Source organism: Sinohyriopsis cumingii, chromosome 7, assembly GCF_028554795.1.
Source record: "Sinohyriopsis cumingii isolate HCF-2022 chromosome 7, ASM2855479v2, whole genome shotgun sequence".
NCBI classification, from domain to species: domain Eukaryota; kingdom Metazoa; phylum Mollusca; class Bivalvia; order Unionida; family Unionidae; genus Sinohyriopsis; species Sinohyriopsis cumingii.
This window is the reverse complement of record NC_142967.1, coordinates 113,412,169-113,438,221: the sequence shown is the minus strand read 5'-3', so window position 1 is coordinate 113,438,221 and position 26,053 is coordinate 113,412,169. Positions and strand designations below refer to the sequence as shown.

General features: G+C 35.8%; 1 protein-coding gene across 4 annotated transcripts in view; it reads left to right on the top strand.

Annotated features, from left to right (window-relative positions):
* The window catches only part of LOC149795952 (uncharacterized), a 209,840-nt gene that overhangs the window by 148,113 nt on the left and 35,674 nt on the right, over positions 1 to 26,053 (top strand). For 2 of the 4 annotated variants that reach the window (XM_089965872.1, XM_089965871.1), the window contains exons 3-4: positions 13,436 to 13,573; positions 14,615 to 14,671. In XM_089965872.1, coding sequence (XP_089821998.1) covers positions 13,436 to 13,573; positions 14,615 to 14,671 — 195 coding nt within the window. The remainder of the gene's footprint in view (positions 1 to 13,435; positions 13,574 to 14,614; positions 14,672 to 26,053) is intronic. The other 2 variants (XM_089965873.1, XM_089965874.1) reach the window with 1 other exon arrangement.

The window sequence follows — 26,053 nt, the reverse complement described above, 5'->3', positions numbered from 1 at the left end:
AAAATGAATAGTAGTGGACCTAGAATTGAGCCTTGTGGTACTCCATATCTAATTGTTTCAGGTTCAGACGGAACATTATTTATGTAAACATGTTGTGTTCTCTCATTTAAGTATGAAGTAAACCATCTAATTGTTCTTTCATCACACTGGTAGATTTTCAGTTTCTTCAAAAGGATTTCATGATCCACCATGTCAAAAGCTTTCCTGAAATCTACAAATACAGTTCCTATTATTCTACCTTGGTCAAGTGCTTGAAGCCATTTATCAGTTAGGGAGATCAAGGCAGTCTCACAGGAATGGTTCTGTCTAAAGCCTGATTGATTAGGGTGTAACAGCAAGTGTTTGGTTAAATATGACATGAATGAGTCATGGACATGTTTTTCAATCAATTTTGACAAGTTTGGTAGTATTGAAATTGGTCGGTAGTTATCAGCATCATCCTTAGAACCAGATTTGTGAATAGGAGTTACTTTTGCAGTTTTCCATATTTTGGGGACAGATGAGGTTGCAATACTTAAATTAATTATGAATGTTATGCTATCTACAATAGCAAAGGCAGAAGATTTAATGAGTCGTGGACCAATCTGATCAAATCCTGTAGCTTTCTTGGTATCAAGTTCACTGAGACATTTTTTAACAAAGTTTTTTGACACTGGTGGGATAGAGAAACATACCTCCTTTGAGATTTTACTGCTGCAGAACTTTTTCAGTTCATTAAAGTTGTTTTCTATCACTGGCTCTTTTAACTTTGTGGTAATGTTGATGAAAAAATCATTGAAAACATTTGCAATGTCAGTTTCATCAGTGACTATGGTGTCATTTACCAGAAGTGAGTGAAGTTTATTTGTCTGTTTTTTGTGCGTTCCTCCAGTGAGTTCATTGAAGACTTTCCAAATGGAGTTTGTGTTGCTCTTTTTGTTTTCAAGTAATGATTGATAATAAGTTTTTTTAGCTTTTTTAATCATACTTGTTATTTTATTTCTCCATACTTTATATTGTGCATGGTTTTCCATAGCCTTGAATTTGTCTCGTGTTTTCATAGCATCTAGGATTTCAGTAGTAAGCCAATTAGGTTGAAAATCAGTCTTTACTCGATGTACTTTCAGTGGTGCTTGCTTAGATACTACATCCATAAATAAGTCAGTCCACACCCTCATGGCTTCATCTATGTCATCCAAATTTTGGATCATACTCCATGGAACTTTATATAGGTCATTGAGAAATTGTTCTTCATTAAAAGTTTTGAACGATCTGTAAGTGATCGTTTTATGTGTATTTTTCTTATTTTTCTTGCATTTAACCTTTCATGTCAAAAAAGTAGGATAGTGGTCACTAAGACCAACATTTGGTACATTAACACAAGCCACATTGTCTGGTAGATTAGTATAAATGTGATCAATAAGAGTGCTTGATTTTTCTGTTACCCTTGTAGGTTTATTTACCAGCTGGTCTAGGCCTAATGATTCAATAAATTCCATCCAGTTGTTCCTTATTTGAGTACTGAGAAGGTCCTTATTTATATCTCCGAGTATATATGTTTCTTTCTCCTGTGCTAGAACACTTTCTATTTGTTTCAAAAAGTTATCATTCCAAAATGCTTTGGAGGAAGGTGGTCTATAAATGAAACCAGCTAGGAAAGATTTTGCATTATTTTGAAAAATTTCCACCCAGATACTCTCAATTTCATGTGACTCCAAGTCAAGTCGCCTTTTTACATTTACATCTTCCCTAATGTATACAACAAGACCCCCCCCCCCCCCGCTGTCTCTCTGTCCCTACGAAATGGTTTATTGTAGCCTTGACAGTGAAATAGATCATCATTGTGGTTAGCATTTAATTTGGTTTCAGTGAGTCCTAAAACATGTATATTATTTTCCATGGAAGACAACATTAACTTAATCTGGTCTATCTTTCCCACTATACCTTGTACATTTAAGTGACCTATGTTAAAACCTTTTGTATTTAGTTTCATATCAATTACATGTATGTCATCATGCAATGGGGTACTCACTGAGATTGTCTCCATACTGCTTTTATCATTCTGACATCCTATTTCTATATTTAAATGTTCATATATATTAGCATCTTCAAAGTCACATACAAACCCTGAAAATCCATTTACATTTGCATCTACAATAGTGTCCATTGAATAGTTAGAGTCAAGAGTCCCACTGGGTACATTTAGTTTTTTTGTAAATGAAGCGTTGGCATTCTCCTCTTTGCCAGCTTCCTAATATGTATACATTGATGGACAAAGTCTTTGTTTGTGTCCATATTTATGGCACCTAAAACACTCGATCTGTTTGCCATGATGGCATACCTGTGTCAAGTGCCCAGTTTCTCCACAGTTAAGACAACACTCTTCATTAAAGTGCTTGAAAATAGGGGCATACATGTTAATATTTCTCAGTAGCTGAGAGGTTCCTTTTCTGCTTAGATGAATTTTGTCTCTGTGGTAGAGACTAAGGTTGACATCCTGATTCTGAATGAAGAAAGATTTGTATTGTGGAATGTACTGTAGGTTGAAATCTTCACATAAGTCAATTATCAGATCATTTATTTCTTTGGCCTTGGTGTCCACACGAGGAGGTAGTCCCGATATCATTAATTTACATGTATTTGGGCTGCAATATCTAGCAGCATACAATAAACTTTCAAAATCTGTTTTGAGTTGATTTAGTGACCTTCCCTCACAGGCATCATTTCCACCTACTAAAATAATAATTTGTTTGTATTTGGTTAGGTCACTGTTCATTATTCTGTCAGTGATGTTGTTGATTTTTGCACCTCTTAAAGTCTGTACATCTGTTTTAAAAAGTCTCCTTGGTATTATACTTTTCAAAATTGAGGAGCCAATTATTAGAGTCCTATCTTTTCTGGCTTGTGATGTCGTGTGTTGGACTCTGGATTGTATTTCAGACACATATCTTGGAGGAAGGGGTGCTGAAATTGGTGTTTCAGTTGTGTGAACTACTGTTGTTGATTCTGACACATTTGTCTGAGTACTGGGAAATGCAGTTGTTGGTGAAGGTAACAGACTTGTTTGAACTGCGGGCCATGGATGTACACTTATTGCTGTTGCAGGTGTGTCACATGACTGAGAGGGGGATACTGTTGTCTGCAATGCAGGATTACTTTGGGCATCAGTTTTTATTTGCATGGTCATTTTACATTTTCTTTTGGCTGGTACTGGGATTGTCTGTGTCTGAGCATCTGATACTGTTGATATTTGGGAGTCTGTCTGAATTGCTATTTCACATGAGGTTACTTGCTCATTAACCCTTCCCTGTGCTGATTTAATAGCATGCAACTGTAGTTTTAATTCTTCGATTTGGGTCTCCAATTTCCTAATTGTTTTTTGATGTACACAATCGTTGTCAGGGTGCCAGCACCAGTGCTATTTAAGTGATTTGGGTGGTAATTGTGTGTTATCAGGAATTATCTGTAATTGTTCACGTACAAATCCAAGTTGAGGAGCAGTTGAATCCAGCCTGTAGATAGCAGGTCTACCTGAGGATCTTGTCACGGTGGATATCTTATGTGTGGTAACACTCCAAATAGGATCAGTCGCCTTCAAGTTCACCGGGCTCGTATAAATACCTTACAGTGTCATTACCTAATAATGGTTGTGCTGAAAGATCACGTTGTTGTGTAGGTATATTCTTTTTTGTAATTGCATTAATAGGTTTCATGTTGGTCGTTCGAGTAATCTTATTATTTAACGCTGCTATCACATTTGGTAATCTTGCCACCCATTCACGAGATCTTTTATCCTGAATAAATTCCTTCGCGTATTGATATCCAAATAACCGCTCAGCAAGTGTTCGATTAAATCGTTCAACAATTGCCTGATCACGATGAATCACAGTATGTCCTCGTCGTATTTTAGTATTATGTTGTTTCATCAACGATGATACTGGACCAAGAAATTCCTTGCCAGGATCAACTTGTAACAGCTGTGGCCATCGTAGACCATTTTGTTGATAAATTCGTTTAAAAGCATCGGCTACCTCAGATGCTGTTTTAGTTGTTAACATTTCTGCATCTTTGTATCTACTTGCAACATCAACAACAGTTAGCGCGTATTTGTACGTTTTTTTACATATAGTATCATGTGGTAAAAACAGAATATCAGCTTGATGAACTTCGTTAGGAACACTGACACTGAAATGTGCAAATCGAATTTGCTTAGGACGTGGTAGATAAATTTGCCATATTGCCTATTTGGATAACCATGCTTTAGCAGTAGAATGTTTAACCGCTGCTGCATCAGCGAGTTTACTAATTGCTGCTTTACCCTTCCAGTATCCATTTGGTGAATAACAAATCGATTTCATTTATATATTACCAGCCCAAACGCTAATTTACCTTTCATCGCGGATCTTACTAACCAATTAGCTAATTTTTCTTTGATATTTTTATTTTTTATAGAATCTAGTGCATGAATTAATTTAACATCTGCAATATACCTATGTTGTAGATCATTGCTTTTATATGCAACATCATGCTCATGACATGCTTTATCAATAGCGTTTATTGGTTCCTCGCCTGGTTTTGGTTGATCCTGATTATCAAGCCTGATATCAAGTCGAGTACCAGGACCGCAATAATTATATCCTGGTAGATGTTTTTCTCTTGGGTATTTAGCCCACGGAGTCCCGGGTAATTTTGTTAATTTTGCTGCAATATCACCTCCACGTTGTTTTTTTTTTTAATGCTGAACTTTCACCGGAAATAAATTTAAATTTTCTTGTACCACACCACGTACACTTACCTGTAACCGCTGATCTGTTATTTTTTGTGGTAATAGTTGTTAGTGTATCCGTATGGGTACGCATCCTGCACTTCACACAATATAAATCCATGGATATTTTATACAGCATGGATATAATTGATTTCTCAGCGACAAGAAAACGAGAACCTGTCAAGCACCATCCTGCGTTACCAAATTCGATTAGAATGATATTAATAGGACCATCTGGAAGTGGAAAGACACAGTTGTTACTCAATCTTATAATGAGATGGTTAAAGTGGGATAAATTGTATTTGGTAGCCCCGTCAGTTGATGATCAGCGATGTTCTAATGTACTTAAGGATTTTAATGAAAACGCGGATAACGATGTTATCGAGTTTATAACCGATATTAATGAAGCACCATCAGTTGATTCCATAGACGGATTTATTAATAATTTAGTTGTATACGACGATGTGATGCTAGATAAACAGTCAAATCCAGCTAGGATTTTTTCTCGAGGTAGACATAAAAATACCGATGTTATTTATGTTACTCAACGATACACACAAATACCAAAGGTGATTAGAGATAACTGTAATATTTTAGTTGTGTTTAATGGAGTTGATACACACATGTTGTGAAATATTCATCAAACCTGGTGCAGCGGTGACATGGATATAATTAAATTCAGAAATTTCTTTTCACGAGCGCAAACTACTCCGCCTGGGTTTATAACAATAAATTTGCACGATCCTAGAACAAGATATCGTATTGGACTTGATAAAATATTTGGATAAATTAATAGCAGCAGAGGGGCGATGACCTCAAGTTGGTTCAAATCTCGCGAGTTTTCTAACTAACCGAAGTTCTTAAGTAAATGTTCTGCTCGAAATAAGCCTTATTTCGGGTTTTGGACGCTTTCAAAGTCGGTCTGTTCGCCCCCTCTGCTGCTGTTTTTGAATTGATTGGAAATAGGATACAATAATTACAATGAATACGATAAATCTAAAAATATAGAATACAGCTAAGCTGAGAGAAATTTTAATATATCTATTATGAAATAGTTTAAAATATTCATATTCTCTTTTTAAATAAGTGATAATATAAAAAACATTGGGGGGGTTGGGGGTGAAGAAGAAAGGCAGGTGCTGAAAAAGACATTGAGACAATGACAGCTGCTGCTGTTGACAATGCACTGAAAGCAGAGACCAATTGGAAAATAAAGTTGTTTGAGGAAAAGTATTAAGCACAAAATCGCAGAACTGCTCTTGAAAAACATCTTGATGACAAGCTACAAGAACTGAATAATTCACAATAAAATATTTTGGACTTTGTAAATAGTATAGTGTTGACAGAGTAAAATTAAAATTGTTCAGTGACTACATTATTCTAATGCCCAAATGTAGGAAGTTTAGTATTAATGGGAAGGATATCAGTGATCATACTCTTGACTTCATGTTTTTTTAAAATAAATAAATTTGCAAGAAATGTTCTTTGTATGAAGTAATAGTAACTACACTGCTCCCTCGATAGTTTGCGCCCGGATAACTTGTAATCCCGCTTATAACGCGGTGTCCGTCTTGGCTCCTGATTTTTTTCCAGAGAAACTGTATTTAAAATATCTTTAAAATATGCTGAACGTGATAAAAATTGGTAAATTAAACCTTGATACATTGCTTGTTTTATCATCGAAAATGGTGATTAATGCCCGTAAAAGTAGAATCCATATTTTGAAATTTGCAAGTTCTAAATAAGAATTAATTTCAGAGATCTCGAAAAACGCTTAATTAAGCGTATTTGGAGGCCATTTTTTGATCTGGGATGCAGAAAAACACTGAGACGGGAGTCCTCCGTACACATGTAATAGGTGCGCGGGAAAATTCAAAGATTTGCCAGACCTGCTTCAGCCACCTGCTTTGTGGGAAAATGTTTTGATCAGTTAGCTGTGCTGATATTTACAATGACAGAATTCAGTGACTGAAAGACTCTTGATGTACATACATGTTGCCATTTTATAAGAGTACATAAAAAAAGAACATGATGCAATAGCTAGGCAGCTAGTTCAAAGGCTTTGATTGGTGGCCGGGTGAGAAAATGTACTGATATTTAGTGATTGACTTCAGAGGCAGAAAGACCCACTTTTAAAATCCTAGCAAGACCTGTGTTTAAAGATATAATATATTATGCAAGTTTTTATGATAAATAAATGTGAGTGTACTGTAAATAAACAGTCTGGTGAAATAGTGATCAATGAAAACTTCTGGTAAATGCTAACAGGTGGCAACAGAGAATGAAGTAAACACCAATTAAATGTCTTCCTGTGTGAAAGCCATGTTCTAATCCTGTAATTCCGTTTCAGTGTAAACATTATAATCGCAACATATTCTGTTCATTGAAAACATGAAAAGAGTCAATCAACTGTCACATTGAAACCCATGAGTACATACTTCTGTGAGAACCTAATTACATGGCGGCTTTGTTTTGATCAATAACTTGGGGAAGTGTTTGTTGCATTATAAAATCGATTACAAGAGACCTGTTTTGTTTTATCACTTTGTATATGTCTTTGTATCAAATCAAGCAGGGTAGGCACAGAGAAAAAATTCAAAGACATGCAAATCGGAGCATAAGGTCTTGTGGTCACTACCGTTATCAAAATTCATTTTATTTGACCAATCGAAAATGGTTCACATTTTGTATGTACTTAGCATCATTAAAGTATATATTATCAATCCGTAATGTGTCTTAATCATTTGTAAATGTGACCACGGAGAGTAAAGGAATCAAGCGAAAAGCATACTCACTGACTGAAAAGCTGTGCATCATAGATAGGGTTCATAATGGTGAAGCGATAGCCAAAGTTTGCAATGAACTAAAAATTGCTGAGTCGACACTTCGAGGTTGGCTTAATGATGAGCAGAAACTTCGGGATTACATACATGTTGTTGATACAGATGATGGGATAAAAAGAAAGCGAGCACGGACTGCACAAGATACCGAATTAGATGATGCTGTGTACACATGGTTCACACAGCACCACGAACAAGGTGTTCCCATTTCTGGAACAATTCTAATGGCTCAAGCAGAGAAAATGGCAAAAATTATGGACAACGAATCACATTTTAGGGTAAGCCAGGGATGGCTTTGGATATTTCAGTGCCGACATGGAATTAAACAGAATTCTTTGTCAGGAGAGATACACTCAGTGAATCAGGAAGCCGCGTGTAATTATCCAAACCAGCTCAAAGAGATAATCATCAGTGAACAATTCACAGAAGATCAAATTTACAACTGTGATGAGGCTGGTCTTTACTACAGAATGATGCCAGACAAAACTCTTGCTTCCAAAGATGACCTGCACAAAAAGGAGGGCTTCAGGCTCAACAAAGAGAGATTAACACTTTTGTTTTGTGTGAACAAAACTGGTACACACAAGATGAAACCGTTTTGTAATTGGCAAATACAAGTCTCCCCGTTGTTTCCATCATATGAACATGGACAGTCTTCCATTTGTATACAGAAACAGTGGAAATGCATGGATGACTGCGATCATATTTACGGAGTGGTTTTTCAGGATGTTTGTACCAGCCATCAGAAACCACCAGCGATCCAGGGGCATAGAGAACAAAGCTATACTTTTATTGGATAATTGCCCAGCTCCTCCCCCCACCCCCGCTGATTCACTCATAACAAGTGATGGAAAGATCCGGGTGGAATACCTCCCAAAAAATACAACATCTATAATTCAGCCACTGGATCAAGGAATTATTAGCACTTTTAAAAAGAATTACCGTCAGCTGTTAATACAGTCAATGTTGGAGAGTGGAGAAAAGTGTTACAACCTTTCTCAAAAGTGTGAATTTAAAAGAGGCTATATTCATGGGTGGTCAGGCTTGGAAAGTAATCACTCCAAAGACCATAGAATGGTGCTGGATTGAGGGTCTTGGAGCTGCCATCGACGTAAAGCAAAACAGTAACAGACAGTGACGTTGATAGTGACTTTGAAGGTTTCAGTGAAACTGATGTGATTAATGCCGAGGCTGTTTTGGAGAAATTTGTAGAGACTCATGGTCCTGAGATGGGCGTTTCTCTTGATGATATGGAGGAGTGGATTTGTGCTGACAATGATTGCCCCACAGCCGAATACATGTCAGATGAAACAATAGTTAATTCAATAACGAACAAATTTGCAGCAGAAGACGATTCTAACTGGAGTACCACAAGTGTTGAAAGTGATGCAGACGCAAATGTTGCACCACCTCCCCCCTCTGCACAAGAAGCAATCAAATCTTTTGATATTGCCATAAGGTGGCTGGAGACCCAAACTGTTGACTATGTAAAACTCATGCAGTTGAGAAATCTGAGGGATTTTGCTCAGCAGCAGAGAAACCAAGGAGTAACACACAAAAAAATTAACTGATTTTTTCAAAAAGTGAATTGATATTTGTCAAGCATGGCACAAATGGCAAGTATTAACTTGTTCTAATTTACATTGTTTTAAATTTGTAGACTCATTAAATTCATGTTAGTACTGATTAACCCTTATTTTTTGTTTTCCCTTTTACTTCTATCGCAATCAAATCTATCAAATCTATCTTTCTATCATTTGACTGAAAACGATTTCTCGAAAAGAGGCGATCTTTTGTATATAAAAAAAATGTCTAATTTGGATCAAACAATAAAACTAGAATGTATCCAATTCAGCATAAAAATTAGTGACGTAGTACACAATGTGTGAAGAGATACACATGTTAGACGAACGGAAACCATGTGGAATAATGTTTTCGATGATCGCCTCAATATACTGTAATTTATCCTGAAATTAATGTTGCTCATGATAAGGTAATAATAATGAAAGTACACCATTATGAAGAGATATTTATTTACAGTTAATCTCAGCACGATTATATAGTGAGTATTCAACACTATAATCTGCCTACCCCCCCCCCCCCAATTTTACCTTTATGTCGTTGATCACTTTATTGGTTTTGGGCTTATTTTATAGGTCTCTCGATAACTCGCGCCTCACTTATAGTGCGGTTGATGTTTCTGGACCCAATGTGCGCGAGTTATCAAGGGAGTGGTGTACTGACTTGTGTTTACATCCAGTTTCATTGATGTAACCTTTAAAATCAATATACGAATGCACCTTGAAAACCATGATTTTTGAATCTTAAAAAACTTTGAAAAAACCTTGATAATTTTTAAAGAAATATGCTACGAACCCTGCATAAATTAACTTTTACAGTTTTTTTGTGCACACATAATTTTTTCTTCAGGTCGTAAGTAATGTGGGGCACCTTTTAAATCATTTGAAAATTACTTTTCAGAAAACACACTCCAACATAAATTTAAATTCTGCACATGTAAGATACATTGTTTTGGTGCATGGATATATTTAACCTTTCTCATGTCGTAAAAACTTATGATTGGAGGCAACAATTATCCTGAAGTGGAAACTGCAAGGACTGAAGTCAGATTTTTTACAAATGTGCACAAGACGTGGTTGAAAATGTATTCTAAGTTGAATTTTTCTGTTCAGAATAGTGAACAAGTCTAATGATAGCTGGAACTAAGTACTGTGAAATAACGACTGTCATTCAAACTGAATGTTAATTCATTTATGATTATTTAATTTTTTTTTTTGCTTTAATTTCACTGCTTTGCATTTTTTTGTATATATATATGTGCAAAGAAGCACATAGTTGTGGAGGCAGGGGTTGTGTAATGAGAAAACACATGGACAGTAATCTTCAGTTTAAGACCACTCCGGTGGCCTAGTGGTTAGAGCGTCCGCCTCGGATGTGGGAGGTCGTGGGTTCGATCCCCGGCCAAGTCATACCAAAGACTTACAAAAACGGTACTAACAGCTGCCTTGCTTGGCGCTCAGCATTAAGAGGTTAGTGTTAGGACTGGTCGGCCAGTGTCAGGATAATGTGACTGGGTGGGACATCATGCTACATGTCTGCGGCATGATGCCCCAGTGCTAGACATCACTATAAACTGCCACATTGCAGACATCATAGCGATATGACTGAAAAATTGTTAAAGCTATGTTAAAAATCCAAATCACATCACATCACACATCTTCAGTTTAGTTTAACTCTTTACCTTCTGCAAGTACTTGCTGCTCTGGCTACTAAGACTGATTAGCAGCCTGCCTTCTAGCAGCAGTTTGTAGGCTGAACCCTAGAGCATCATAATAGTTGCCTGAGTGAGAACTTCTTGAGTTATTTACATGCTGTCTACATTTTCTGTATCAATTTTGTCCCATGCAAACTATGTAATTTAATGTAAAATAAAATTTTAAACACTTACCAATGTTTTGTGCCACTCATTTCCACCAACAACTACATATATAATCCACAGGAATCAATGTTTATATTCACATATAATTTTTAAAAAAATATATCTCAATGTTATGTGTTTAAAATGTATATTAGATTACTGTTCTCACCACTATTTTGCAAACCATTGTGTCCACTATTTTATTGCAGATTTGGTAATTTTTTATGATACTGCCTGAAGGACGTAAAAAGGAATATATTTCCCTTGCATTTTCTTCTAAAATAAATGCTGGCCGTGAAACTGCTGTAAAGTCGTCCACATTTACCGGTCTCACGTGTTCCGACCAGATCTGTTTGTCTCGCATTTCAGATAAATCTGAAATGTCAGGTGTCGAAACAGGACTTATACTAATGTCCAATCCGTCATCTTGAATCTGGCTAAAATCAATATCATCACTTTCAAATCCTTCAAAACTTAATCAGAATCGTCGTCGGAATACATGAATGTTGACATTTTGTTTTACTGTCACCATTGACCTCGTTTTCAATAGAATTTCCCGCTTATATGCTGTAAAACTATTAATAGAATACATTCATCATTTTATGTAAGGACTATTTTCATTGGCTAAATATTTTAAAAGAGAACGGATGTTTGTAATTTCATCCAATACAAAGCTTTAATATGAAATGTGTATATACGTATCTGGGGTTTCCTGACCCTTGGACGGAAACGCATGTATGAGCCAGCCAGGACAGAGAGAGTATTATTAGCAGCTTGTATATGTGTCTCTGGGGTTACAAGGCTATTTTTATGGTCGCATACCAGAAGGTAAAGAGTTAAGTTTTGATTTTAAATATTAACTGGCTTTGTAATGTCATCTAGCATCTTATTTTTGGGTCAGGTGATTCTGCCTGTTGGGTATTTAAATATGTGGGCCAGCTGTGGTTGCAATGGTGGTGTGGTATGATGTGATGTGATGAGAAGACATCTTTTGAATGAAGCAGTATGAACCACCTAGCCAGGCCAAGTACATTTTTTGCTGTATTTCGCTGAGCAGGAAAAATCAGGACCATCATATCTCAAAAAGGCTTTTGTCAGTGAAGAGATAGGCACTACAAGGTTCGTTCGAGAAGCATAATGGAATGTTGTTATCATGACCTTGCGAAATACAGATAGAAGCAGAAGAGCTCTCATTATTTTGCTCCTATTTTTCTTTCTGTCGATCTCGAGGAGATGACAATTTTTGACCACAATTCAGTCAACGATGCAAACTATGATCCAGTTGATGATCCTGAGATGATGCAGTCTACAGCCTAGTTGGCAATCCAGTCGATGACTCAGTGCAATTGAGAAGCCAACCCAGTCAATAATCTGGTTGGTGACCAGAAGCAAGGAATATGATGATATCCTGCTCGGGACATAAATCTAGCATTCCACAGCATCAGACCTCAGATAGATAACAGCAGGGTATCACTCCAATATAAAGACCTATTCTAAAGAACCTGTGAAAGCGAGACTGGTAGTGTTACTGTCTACAATATGTTTGACAATATGGATTGAAAGAAATAACCTGAAGCTTGATATTATATTTTTATTTACTTTTTCAAATAGCTTATTCTAATACAGACACGTTTCCATTTATACAAGAGCGCCATTAATACAGTATCAGGTCAAGGCAACTGTATTCTTGCAGTAGGACACTGGGGAATATACCTATGGCCAGTCCATGAGAGTAATCGAGAGTGATATCAAGTTATGTCTTCAGGGGGTGAAAAAGCAGATTTGCTATCATGGCAGTTCACTGCATGATTATTGTGCAGATGTTATGGGAGAATGCATCAAATACCTATAAACACACCTGTATAAAAATATATTAACAATTATGGAAATCACAACTGGTTGGTTGCAAGTATACCTGGACTTGGGTATGAATATTATCTTAAAATGTGCTGCAGTGAAATAGTGTCTTTGAGAAGCATTAAGGAAACAGAAGTAAAGATAAGAAGTAATAAAAACACCTACCTAAATTGGTGAATCTTAACCACCATCCACTGAGCTGCCATTGTTAACTATATTCTGTCTTCTATCACCATTTAAGGCCTCATGGAGTGAATTGTATTTAATATGGCCCATTGTAAGGTGCTAATGTCACTAATAGCTTTGGTTTAGGTTCTAATGCTAAAATATATTATTCTCAAGGCTTATAATCAGAGGCTTGTTGTGTTGTTGTTGTGGGGTTTAACGCCATTTTTCAGCACGATAGGCTGTACATGTGAACTGTACATGTAGAGATGTAAACTATATATGTAATTATACAAGAGACACTTCTGGTATGCATGTAGATATATGAGTGGTACTATCCATGTCATAGCTAACCTCAAAGACTATGAATCTCTTTTTTATCGACTTCAGATGATGATGGGGGAGATGGCAAAAGTTCAAGCCAAACAATACCCATCACTGCCATTGTCGTTCCCATTGCCACTGCCATTGTCATTGTCATTGTCATTGTTCTGGTGAAGAAAAGACTATGGAAATGCAGGACTGGTGGTAAGTTTTAGTTTTACTTATAGATGATTCTGGACATTCAGTTGATGTAACTGTTTCTACTCAATTATATTGTTATGTATGTTTAATTTGCTTTGTTTGTTAGTTATCTTTATTTTAATTTTTTAATTTCATTACATGCTATAGTAATGTAACAGTGTACGTTGCACTTGACCTTGTCCAAAATTGAGTCATTTCTGCTTGACCCAAATTAACTTTTTTTTTAACTCTGTGTAAACAACTAATACATTGTTACATTATTCTCTATGTGAATGGGATTAAAATCAGTATTATTAATATTATTATTATTAGAAGAAGAAGTAAATATGTTTATTTGGGTCTAGGTTTTGGAATTTCCTAAGTGAAATTTATGTAATTCAGGTTATTGTTATTGTTTTGTAAACATTAGGATCATTCTAGAAGATTATTTTCTATTAGGTAATTTATTTCATAGAAAATGCTAATTGTGACCTGAGGCCAATTAGAGGACTATATAATATTGTAACTGAGAGGACTTGTTTATTCATGCTTTAAGATTTAGCACTTTTTAGGTAATATGATATGTTATGACCAGTAGTTTTGGGCTGGAATCTATTTTGTTCAAATTATTCAAGTGATTATATTCTCTGGAAATACAGAAGTGTGTTATTAAAAATTTTGGATAGAGACATTCACTGGAATTTATAGTGTATTCATACCTTGAATTATATTCCTGTTATTCAACAAAAGACTGTTGACACATCAACACTTTATAAGCTATGACAGACACATCGTCACCTTCAGTTTTTGGATTTATTCTGGAGTTCTACCGAATTTTATTCAGGACTTTAAATACTAGGACTTATGTCTATAATTATTTATGGATTATTTTGGATTTAATTTACAACACCATAAGTGCTTTTTTCTCATTTTCACTTTTATATTCTCGGAAAATAAATTATTTGTTGAATTTTGCAAAGCTTGTTGCTTTGCGTTTTATTGTATTTATTTTTTGTTACTTATTTTAAGAGCATAGACTCATAACGGTATCGAATCTACATTTAGGGGAAATGCAAGACATATCAGTCACTTTCCAGCAGCTGTGTCATTCTCATTATCAAGGTTTGTTATGGTTTTGGTTAAAGTTTTCATTTGTGTACATTTTTTTGAATGTCTTATTCAGTTTTACTAGTATGAGACATAAACAGAAACAAATAATTTTCTCATCTTCCCTGTTTCATCTTGCTAGATTGCCTGGCCATAAGGCTAGGTGAGATTATTGTATAGCCTTGGATTCATCCAGCATGACTTATCATTTGTATGTCATGCATCCATTACCACTTTGATTGAAAAGAAGATTTTCTTGAACATGGAATATGGGCTTATATTGTCAAGATTTTGGATGAGTTCAATAATGAATAAGATCTATGCATGTTAATAAATTCAATAATGAGTATGATGCATGCATGCTAATGAGTTCAATAATGAGTATGATCTATGCATGCTAATGAGTTCAATAATGAGTATGATCCATGCATGTTAATGAGTTCAATAATGAGTATGATCTATGCATGCTAATGAGTTCAATAATGAGTATGATCCATGCATGCTAATGAGTTCAATAATGAGTAAGATCTATGCATGATAATGAGTTCAATAACTAGTAATAATAATAATAATAATACTTTATTTATAGAGGGTGACTTATTAGTCAAGGCCTATTCTCCCTTAAGGCCCACTTAAGGAGAGTATAACAATGCACATTATATGAAGATAGCAATAATTACTGTTTATTTTAACATGTTTAGTATTAAAATACTAATCTCTTACTAATAGTATGATCTATGCATGCTAATGAGTTCAATAATGAGTATGATGCATGCATGCTAATGAGTTCAATAATGAGTATGATGCATGCATGCTAATGAGTTCAATAATGAGTATGATGCATGCATGCTAATGAGTTCAATAATGAGTATGATGCATGCATGCTAATGAGTTCAATAATGAGTATGATCCATGCATGCTAATGAGTTCAATAATGAGTATGATGCATGCATGCTAATGAGTTCAATAATGAGTATGATGCATGCATGCTAATGAGTTCAATAATGAGTATGATGCATGCATGCTAATGAGTTCAATAATGAGTAAGATCTATGCATGCTAATGAGTTCAATAATGAGTATGATCCATGCATGCTAATGAGTTCAATAATGAGTATGATGCATGCATGCTAATGAGTTCAATAATGAGTATGATGCATGCATGCTAATGAGTTCAATAATGAGTATGATGCATGCATGCTAATGAGTTCAATAATGAGTATGATCCATGCATGCTAATGAGTTCAATAATGAGTATGATGCATGCATGTTAATGAGTTCAATAATGAGTATGATCTATGCATGCTAATGAGTTCAATAATGAGTATGATCCATGCATGCTAATGAGTTCAATAATGAGTATGATGCATGCATGCTAATGAGTTCAATAATGAGTATGATGCATGCATGCTAATGAGTTCAATAATGAGTAAGATCTATGCATGATAATGAGTTCAATAACTAGTAATAATAATAATAATAATACTTTATTTATAGAGGGTGACTTATTAGTCAAGGCCTATTCTCCCTTAAGGCCCACTTAAGGAGAGTATAACAATGCACATTATATGAAGATAGCAATAATTACTGTTTATTTTAACATGTTTAGTATTAAAATACTAATCTCTTACTAATAGTATGATCTATGCATGCTAATGAGTTCAATAATGAGTATGATGCATGCATGCTAATGAGTTCAATAATGAGTATGATGCATGCATGCTAATGAGTTCAATAATGAGTATGATGCATGCATGCTAATGAGTTCAATAATGAGTATGATGCATGCATGCTAATGAGTTCAATAATGAGTATGATCCATGCATGCTAATGAGTTCAATAATGAGTATGATGCATGCATGCTAATGAGTTCAATAATGAGTATGATGCATGCATGCTAATGAGTTCAATAATGAGTATGATGCATGCATGCTAATGAGTTCAATAATGAGTATGATGCATGCATGCTAATGAGTTCAATAATGAATATGAACCATGCATGTTAATGAGTTCAGTAATGAGTATGATCTATGCATGACAATGTGTTCAATAATGACTAAGATCTATGCATGCCAATGAATTCATTCTTCATCTGAGTAGCTGAGCATGTTACCAATGCAGAGAATATATTTCTTATCTGGCTTTGATCAGACTTTTAATATAAGCTACATATGCTATCAAGATCTTGAGTAAGATAGGTGTTTTTGATAATATAAGTGATTTTACATCTAACTACTAAGCATGTTACAACTCAGCTAGCCACATCTTTTATTAGGTTTTAGTCAAACCTGGAAAATAAGTTCTTTTGAGTGAGAACTACACATATTAATGAGGTAGTCTTGTATCTGATTTAGGGCTGTTCCAGTAAAACATATATAATATAAAGAAAACAGTGGATGGCACTTCAAAAAAAAACATCTTTAGGCAGTTGTGTTTCAAATTATTTTGATTCTGACAGTGGAAGGCTGGTTAGGAAAATCACTTCTGTTGTGGGTTGTGTTAACGAAATGAAAAGTCGCTGGTGGGGTTGTCAGAAGAAAAAAGAATATATATTGAAAATCATATTTAACCCCTTCCTTGCAGACTCTAACTCACATGAATAAAACATTGGGTCAGAAATGATGCCAGTACATGCGAGTGCATCAGATTTGTATGAATTCACATACTTTTAAAGCAGTGATATGCATTCCACAAATTACGTCAATGTCCCAGATATCAAACATCTGCTTTGTACAGTATGCAGTTCAACTTTAGAAGTGCACTTCACAATGTAATTCATGCTGCCATTAGCAGTCTTGCAGCGCTTAATGCGCAAATGTTAAAATAGCTGGATACTTCCGTTCAACATGAATGGAGAGAATGTTGGCATACCTCTATGCTAAATTAATGTAATGTGGATGATATTTCTTTGGATATTGTACTTTTGGAAATTGTACATGATCTAAGCACACTGCTAACTAAAACGACTGCTACCTTGTGCTAAAAAATTAGCCTGAATTAGTCTAAAAGTACACTATCCATAGCAGCTATTAAAATAGGGAAAATTAATTTTGCCAGACCTGATCATATGAGCTTCTGAAAGGGCAATGAATGAATTACCAAATATATAAAATGTAAAAAGAGTTGTCGGCTCTTTCTTATATTATATTCCTCTGAAGTTCAGAAAGTGAAAATGAACAAGTGGAGCTAGCACTTTTTTGTAAGGTGCACATATGGAGTAAGGCCAAGCTGTCTCTCATCAATCATACGCCAAAAAATAAAGGGAATTAAAGATTCTTTGAATTATACGTAAGATATAGAAGGTCTTTTTTTAAATAGCCAGTATTAACAGTGAGGAAAGCCAGGGAAATTCTTCTTCTTTAAAATTCTAACCCTATGCAAAAGTTGAAACTGTAGAGCGCCACCTAAACTAAATTTGATTGTTTCATTGCGCCCTGAAACAAGCAGTTATGGTAATTTAAACCTTACTTTCATCATGGAAGTTTTACAATTGCTTCTTTCAAATAAGGGCCACACAGGAAACCAAAATGGTTGAATCACAACACGGTTTGTCTTCAGATGTTTTCAGTCGGCAAATACTGGCTGGTGATAGCAATGATGACAATGAATTTCATGTATATCGGTCTGTTGGACATTGGGAAAATGTCACTGGAAATACTAGTGTGTGATTTTGAGCCCAAAATTGATCTAGAGTGTAAGTCCAATGTATGTGTTGGATGCACAGGGGCTCATGTCGTTGCTTACAATTTGCCTGTCATCATGATAGGCTATACATGGCGGCCAGTATTAATGGTAGAGGAAGAACCCGGGAACCCCCCAGAAAGAACCACCGAACCACGAGAAGGTACTGGCAAGCTTTCTTACATACCCACATTAGCCGAATCCGAGACTTGAACCCACGCATACAGAGGTGAGAACCCCTGTATGGAGAGCCAAATCATCAGTGTCATCAGAAGGAAAGGTTTTACATAGACCTAGAATATTGACTCATCTAATTTGCAGTAATATTAACTTTATCTCATTCAGTTTAGGGAGGATGTGTTGAATATTTAGGTTGATTACTTGCAGACCTCTTTTGAGGTGCCCAAAGACATGACAATTTTGATCAGAGGATTGATTTTCAGACAAGGTAGTATGCCATGTATTGTTTTTAGGCTTGACAGATTTCTTTACATTGCCTTGATTATTTACATATACACATGAAGAAGATAACATACAAGATCCATCTATTGTACCATGACCACACATGTAGTGGACATGTGAGAATGTTCAATATGAGACCGATTTACATACCTACAAGACATTGATATATTGGACACTTGAGTAGCCTCAGAGGGAGAAATAAGTTGAACAGTATCACATAGTTGTTTACATGTTAACAAGTTGCACTTTGTACACAAATCAGATAGTGCCTGAAATCTGTTTATAGAATTATAATTATTACATTGAAAAGTATACACATTCTAATTCATTTTGTTGCTGGATATGTGTTGCATAGGCCTATACATCATAGCCTTCTACCTACTGGTATGTGCACAACTTTTGCTTATGTCCTAGTTCATTACAAAGATGGCAACAAATCTGTTTTCCATGCAGACACCACTGTTACATGACCATGCTCTTCACAATACAAGCAGTTTTCCGACTCATGCCTAACCCCTTTTATAAGTCTTATGTACCGGTCTATATTCCTAAGGAGTATGGCAGTACCTGTGTTTGGGGCCCCGAGTGGCCGAGTGGTCTAAAGCGCTCTTCGTTACAGATCACTGCCATCTCACCTCTGTCTGCGGCGGTTCGAGTCTAAGATTCAGCCAATGTGGGCATGTGAGAAAGCTTGCCAGTAGCTTCTCGTGGGTCGGTGGTTCTTTCCGGGGTTTTCCGGGTTCTTCCTCCACCATTAATACTGGCCGCCATGTATAGCCTATCGTGCTGAAAAATGGCGTTAAACCCCACAACAACAACAACAGTACCTGTGTTAGACAAGTGGATTTGGTCTCGCTGGTATAATTGTTTGTTCACTTGATTGTCTTTGAAGAAGGTCCTGTATTGTGTAACAAATAGTATTTGGAAATATTCACACAAAGTACTTAGTGTGTCATTTAGTTGAGTCATATGTATGTACATCCCTTCTTGGCGGTAGACCTGAGATGATTATGTTTCACTCTGTGTTTTTGGACCTGTTGGCATACAACAAGCTTTCATAATCATCCTCAAGGTATGTGAGGAAGCTTGCCAGTAGCTTCTTGTGGGTTGGTGGTTCTTTCCAGGGTTTTCCCGGTTCTTCCTCCATTAATACTGGCCACCATGTGTAGCCTATCATGTGCTGATAAATGGCATTAAACCCTACAATAACAACAACAACTAACAAAGTTCATTGATCAAATAGTTGCTTGCAATTGACAATGGAAAATTGGTTGGAACCGTCTACCTTTACTTTAAGGTCTTTGACCATAATATACTTTAATGGAACCTTGAAAGTACAAATGTTTTCACTTGTCACTATCATGGTTCAGATCATATCCATGTGACAGAAGCCAACAAGTTGTTATAGATCACATTAAATAAGAGCTCACTTTCATCCACAAAGGAGTTACACAGGGATTTATTTTAGGGCCAGTATTATTCATATTGTTTATAAATGGCTTGCTTCCTATGCTCAACATTCAAAAACTGATCTATATACTGATGATACTACTTTGCCTAAGTCTGATTCTAACTTTATAAATTTGAACAAACAACTGGGTGAATATTTATATCAAGTTGAATAGTATATAACATATCTATCAATCCTCTAAAAGACAAGGCAGTATTGATTGGAACTAACTAAGATTATCAGCAAAAAGAAATCCAAATCTTGAGCTGTGTATCTTCAACAATGAAATTGAAAATGTGGATGCGGAAAAGGTTTTGGGAGTCCATGTTGATAAGACTGGTTTAAGCAGGAAGAACACATTTGTTCTGTTACCTCAATATTTTTACTTTTTTTTAGAGGATAAAATGTTACCTACCACTCAGCTATCAGAATCTTTTTTTACAATACAATAATAATAATAAAGACTTTATTTAGAGGAGGTAACCCAATTAGTTACAGAACTTAAATCTACCTTGAGGCCTTCTATCTGTTATGTACAATATATACAGTATATACAACATGATGTGAAGAGTCTGGCTTGACACTAAATAATTAAGTAATTTTAAAATTCAAAGTATCAAGCCTGGAACACATGCACGGGCATCAGTAAAAACATAAACATATATAAAACATAAAATATAATCCTGCATTGAAAAATTCAGCTATGAAAATGATGCAAAATTACAGAAAAGCAGGCAGTATTTTTGTACTAGAACTGTTCAATTTTCTAAAGATTTCATCCATTTAAGACATTGATTGTGAAAAGATGAAATGCTAGGAGCCTGCCTTTTGATTGTGAAAAGATAAAATGCTAGGAGCCTGCCTTAATCACTGGGAATGTTGTTCTATACCAGTGGACCAGTATTTTGAAAACTTTTTTTTAAACAATTCCTTCTTTGGCCTTGGTATAATGTAATTTTTACTTCTTATGGACCTTAAATTTGGAGTACCATCAGCATCTCTTTGGTGAAAGATATTGCTTAGATAGACAGGAATGTCTTTTCTGGATACTTTATACATCAACTTGGCCTTTCTAAGAAATATTCTTTCTTGTATTGTTAAAACCTTTATATTATTCATTGCATCCTGAAAATTGTCTATAAATTGATCTAGAATTAAATGGCAAGCCCTCTTTTGGAGTCTTAAAAGTGTTTGTTATGTTTAAATTAGAGGTAATACCCCAAATTACATTACAGTAGTCCAGGTATGGCTGAATATAACTTTTATTATAAAAGATGACCCTATACTGAAGAGGAATATATGTTTTGATTTGCCTCAATAACCAAAGAAAAGAATTATTCTTTTTAGAAATATGTTTAATAATAATAATAATAATAATAATAATAATAATGAGGACTTTGTAAAGTACCTAATCATTAGAAGCTCTAAGCGCTTTACAACATTAGACAACACCTATAAGATAAAAAACATATAATGATACGATTGCAAACACAAACACCATGAAATTAGAAAAAAACCCATAAAGAAACATGCTGAGAATTGAGAATGTTTAAGATAACATTATTAGGTCTTTTAAGTTTGTTCTTGCAGTCAAAATAAGTGATTTTTTTGAACACTCTTGAATGTGATCACTGTGTCTTTGTGTCTAAGTTCAGTGGGCAATACATTCCACTTTGCTGGGCCCTGGTATGCAAAAGAGCGCTGTCCATATGACTTTGTTTTCGTAGTGGGAATAATGAGTATACAATTATCAGAAGAGGAGCGTAAGTATCTTGCTGGTATGTACACGTGGGTGAAGTCAGATAGGTATGTTGGACTAGAGTCAATCAGTGAAATGTAGCACAGAGAACAGATTGTGTGTTTGATTCAGGATCGAATGGATAGCTAGTATAGGGTACAGAGCAGCAGGGATGGTGTGCTCTGATTGTGGTACTCTAAGTAAGATCCGATCAGCTATGTTTTGGAGTTTTTGGAGTAGATATTGAGATAAACCAGACAAAACTGAGTTACATAGTCCAGTCCTAAAAGTACTAAAGCACACACAGGTGTTTTAGTGGCATCAACTGAAAGATATCTGCGAATGGAGCTGATGCGTCTCAGCTCAAGATATGCAGCTTTGCATATTTTCATGACATGTTTGTGCAATGAGAGTACTGTCCAGAGTAACACATAGGTTTCGTACTGATCGTGTGAATTTAATGTTGGTGTTGCTGATATTTATTGTTTGAGGTAAAGGATGCGAATGAGAAAGTCTTTGTGTTGTGATCAGTATGGCTTCAGTTTTATCATCATTTATCTGCAATGTGAGAGTACTGTCCACAGTAACACCTAGGTTTCATACTGATTGTGTTAATTTAATGTTGGTGTTGCTAATATTTATTGTTTGAGGTAAAGGATGTGAATGAGAAAATCTTTGTGTTGTGATCAGAATGGCCTCAGTTTTATCATCATTCATCTGCAGCTGGTTACATGTCATCCATGATTTTACATCAGAAATGCACCTCTCTACACCTTGGATGGTAGCATTAACTTCAGTTGGGTGGCTAGATTTGTATATTTGGGTGACATCAGCGTACAGTCGGTGAGACACTGGATGATGATCTATGACACTTGAGAGCGGCTGAGTGTATAGAATGAAGAGAACAGGTCCAAGAACAGACCCCTGTGGAACACCACAACATATATCAACTGGGCTGGAGTGTATTCCATTTACATACCCAATTTGTGTCCTGTTGACCAAGTAGGACTTGAACCACATTAAGACTGTATCATGAATGCCAGATACTTGCTGGAGATGGTGAAGTAATATATCATGGTCTAATGTGTCAAATGCTGCAGACAAATCTAGGAGGGTGAGGACTGTAATCTTTCCGCTATCCTGAAAGCAGAGAGAATGTCATTATCTACTTTTAGAAGAGTAGTTTCAGTACTGTGGCAAGGGCGATATGCAGATTGTACATTGCTAAAAAGACTGTTTGAATTTAGATGAGACACAAGGTGGGATAGAACAACCTTTTCTAAGATTTATGATATGAATGGGAAATTATTAACTGGGCTGTAGTTCTTTAAATTGTTATGGTCTAGTGTTGGTTTCTTCAGCAGAGTCTTTACAATGGCAGTTTTGAAAATGATGAGAATTCCCCTGATGAGAGAGAGGTATGAATTACATCAGTTAGTGAGTAGACAAAGTAAGATTGTTATCCACGAATACACCAAGAATTCTATCTTGAGAGGTCATACTGAGGCTGACATTGTCAATTCGGACCTGGAGTTTGTCACTATCTAGCCTTGTTCGTTTTTGTTGTGTTGTAACTATTAGGGCTTTTGTTTTTTAAGTATTTATGATCATACTGTTTTCCTGGCACCATACTTGAGGTCTGTTGAGAGCATCTTGTAAGTTATTTTCAATTACTGTTTTGGTTTTACCAGTCTCATACAGTGTAGTATCATCTGCATAGAGGTCAGTGGAACAAATTGAAGTTCTAATCTTAACAGGTAAATCGTTCATAAATAGAATGAATAACAGAGGTCCAAGGATAGAGCCTTGTGGTACTCCACAATTAATATTTTTACTTTCAGAAAGTTGACCATTTAAAGATATTTTTTGCACTCTGTCAGTTAAATAAGAAGTAAACCAGTTTAGGGAGTTTTCCATTGATTGATAGAATTTTAGTTTTTCAAGCAAAATTTCATGGTTTACAAGATCAAAAGCTTTATGAAAGTCAACCACAATAGTACCTACCATTTCTCCTTGATCTAATATTTTCAGCCATTTATCAATCAAAGTTTAACAGGAGTGATTTTGGCAAAAGCCAGACTGATTATGATGAATAAGATCATAAGTGTTCAAATACCGTAGTTGAGAAAAGAATCATGTACATTTTTTTTAGTAATTTGGAGAGATAAGGAAGGATAGAGAAGGGCCTGTAGTTATTTACATCCTATTTTGTTCCTACTTTATGCAGTGGTATAACCTTGGCAGTTTTCCATGTGTGTGGAAGTTTATTAGACCTAATACTTTCATTATAAATGAAAGCTATCCTCTCTACAATTGCAGGTGTGGCTACCTTTAGTAGCCTTGGTCCAATCATATCAAGTCCTGTAGCTTTACAATCATCCATTTTTTAAATATATTTCAACACAAATTTAGGACTCATTTCAGGAATTTCAAACTTTTGGTATATTTTTAGCACAATATGTTTGATTTCCAGATGATCAGATGAAGTTCTGGGTTCTTTAAGTTTTTCAGCAATTTGAACAAAAAAGTTTAAAATATTTGAGGTGTCAGCTAGATTATCAGTACAAATGCCCTCATGATTGAGGGATAAAATTTCCGTTTTACTTTCACATTTGCTTGCCCCAAACCCTGTAAATACTTTCCAGATAGCTTTTGGGTTATTTTTGTTTTCATCAAGCACTTTTTTATAGTGCGCTTGTTTGGCTTTATATATCATTTTATTAACTTTATTCCTCCAAATTATATATTCAGTTTGATTTCCTACTAATTTTGTTTGGTCTCTTTCTTTATTGCTTCTAAAATTTCTGGGGAGATCCAGCCTGGCTGGTGGTCGTTCTTTATCCTGTGTGTTTTTAAAGGGGCATGTTTGTTCACTATACTGATGAACAGATCTGTCCGAGTATATAAAACATCATCAATATCTTCAAAGATTTGGACTGTATTCCATGGAATCTGTTTCTAGGAATTTAACAGTATCAACAATGCAATCATTCTTTATTTTTTTGGGACTGCTCCGGTGGCCTAGTGGTTAGACCGTCCGCCATGGATGCAGGAGGTCATGGGTTCAATCCCTGGTCGAGTGATACCAAAGACTTACAAAAACGGTACTAACAGCTGCCTCACTTGGCACTCAGCATTAAGAGGTTAGTGTTAGGACTAGTTGGTCTGGTGCCAGGATAATGTGACTGGGTGGGACATCATACTACGTGTCTGCGGCATGATGCCCCAGTGCTAGACATCACTATTAACTGCCACACTGCAGACATCATTGCGATATGACTGAAAAATTGTTAAAAGTTACGTTACAAATCCTAACCACACACACACACACACACAAATACACACACCTTTCCAATCATACACTAGCAAAAGACAAGTCACATTTTCTTGTAATTCTTACAGTTTGATGATGGCGTCTGACGAGTCCTAACACTAACCAACCGCTCCGGTGGCCTAGTGGTTAGAGCGTCCGCCTCGGATGCGGGAGGTCGTGGGTTTGATCCCCGACCGAGTCATACCAGAGACTTAAAAAATGGTACTAACAGCTGCCTCGCTTGGCGCTCAGCATTAAGAGGTTAGTGTTAGGACTGGTTGGCCTGGTGTCAGGATAATGTGACAGGGTGGGACATCATCCTACATGTCTGCGCCATGATGCCCCGGTGCTAGACATCACTGTAAACTGCCACATTCCAGACATCGTAGCGATATGACTGAAAAATTGTTAAAGCTACGTTAAAAAAAAAATCCCCAAATCCAAACTTTTTTTTTTGAACTACAGCTGCACAGTTGTGGGAAATAAAACTTAATAGTAATACTGAAACAATTCACAAAATTTACCATTTGATACAGCATCAAGAAATCTAATCTCAGAATTGAAATGGCTGAAATTTGAATGCAAATTAGCCTTCCAAAAGCCTTCCAAAAGGTCATTTTCATGCTCAAAGTAAAGAATGAACTTTGTCCAAAATATTTGCATGGTATTGCTTCATGTTAAGTCAGAAAAGCAGGACCTAAATTGAGATAAATTACAAATGATCATTGCAAATCACTATTTCCAAGAACAAATG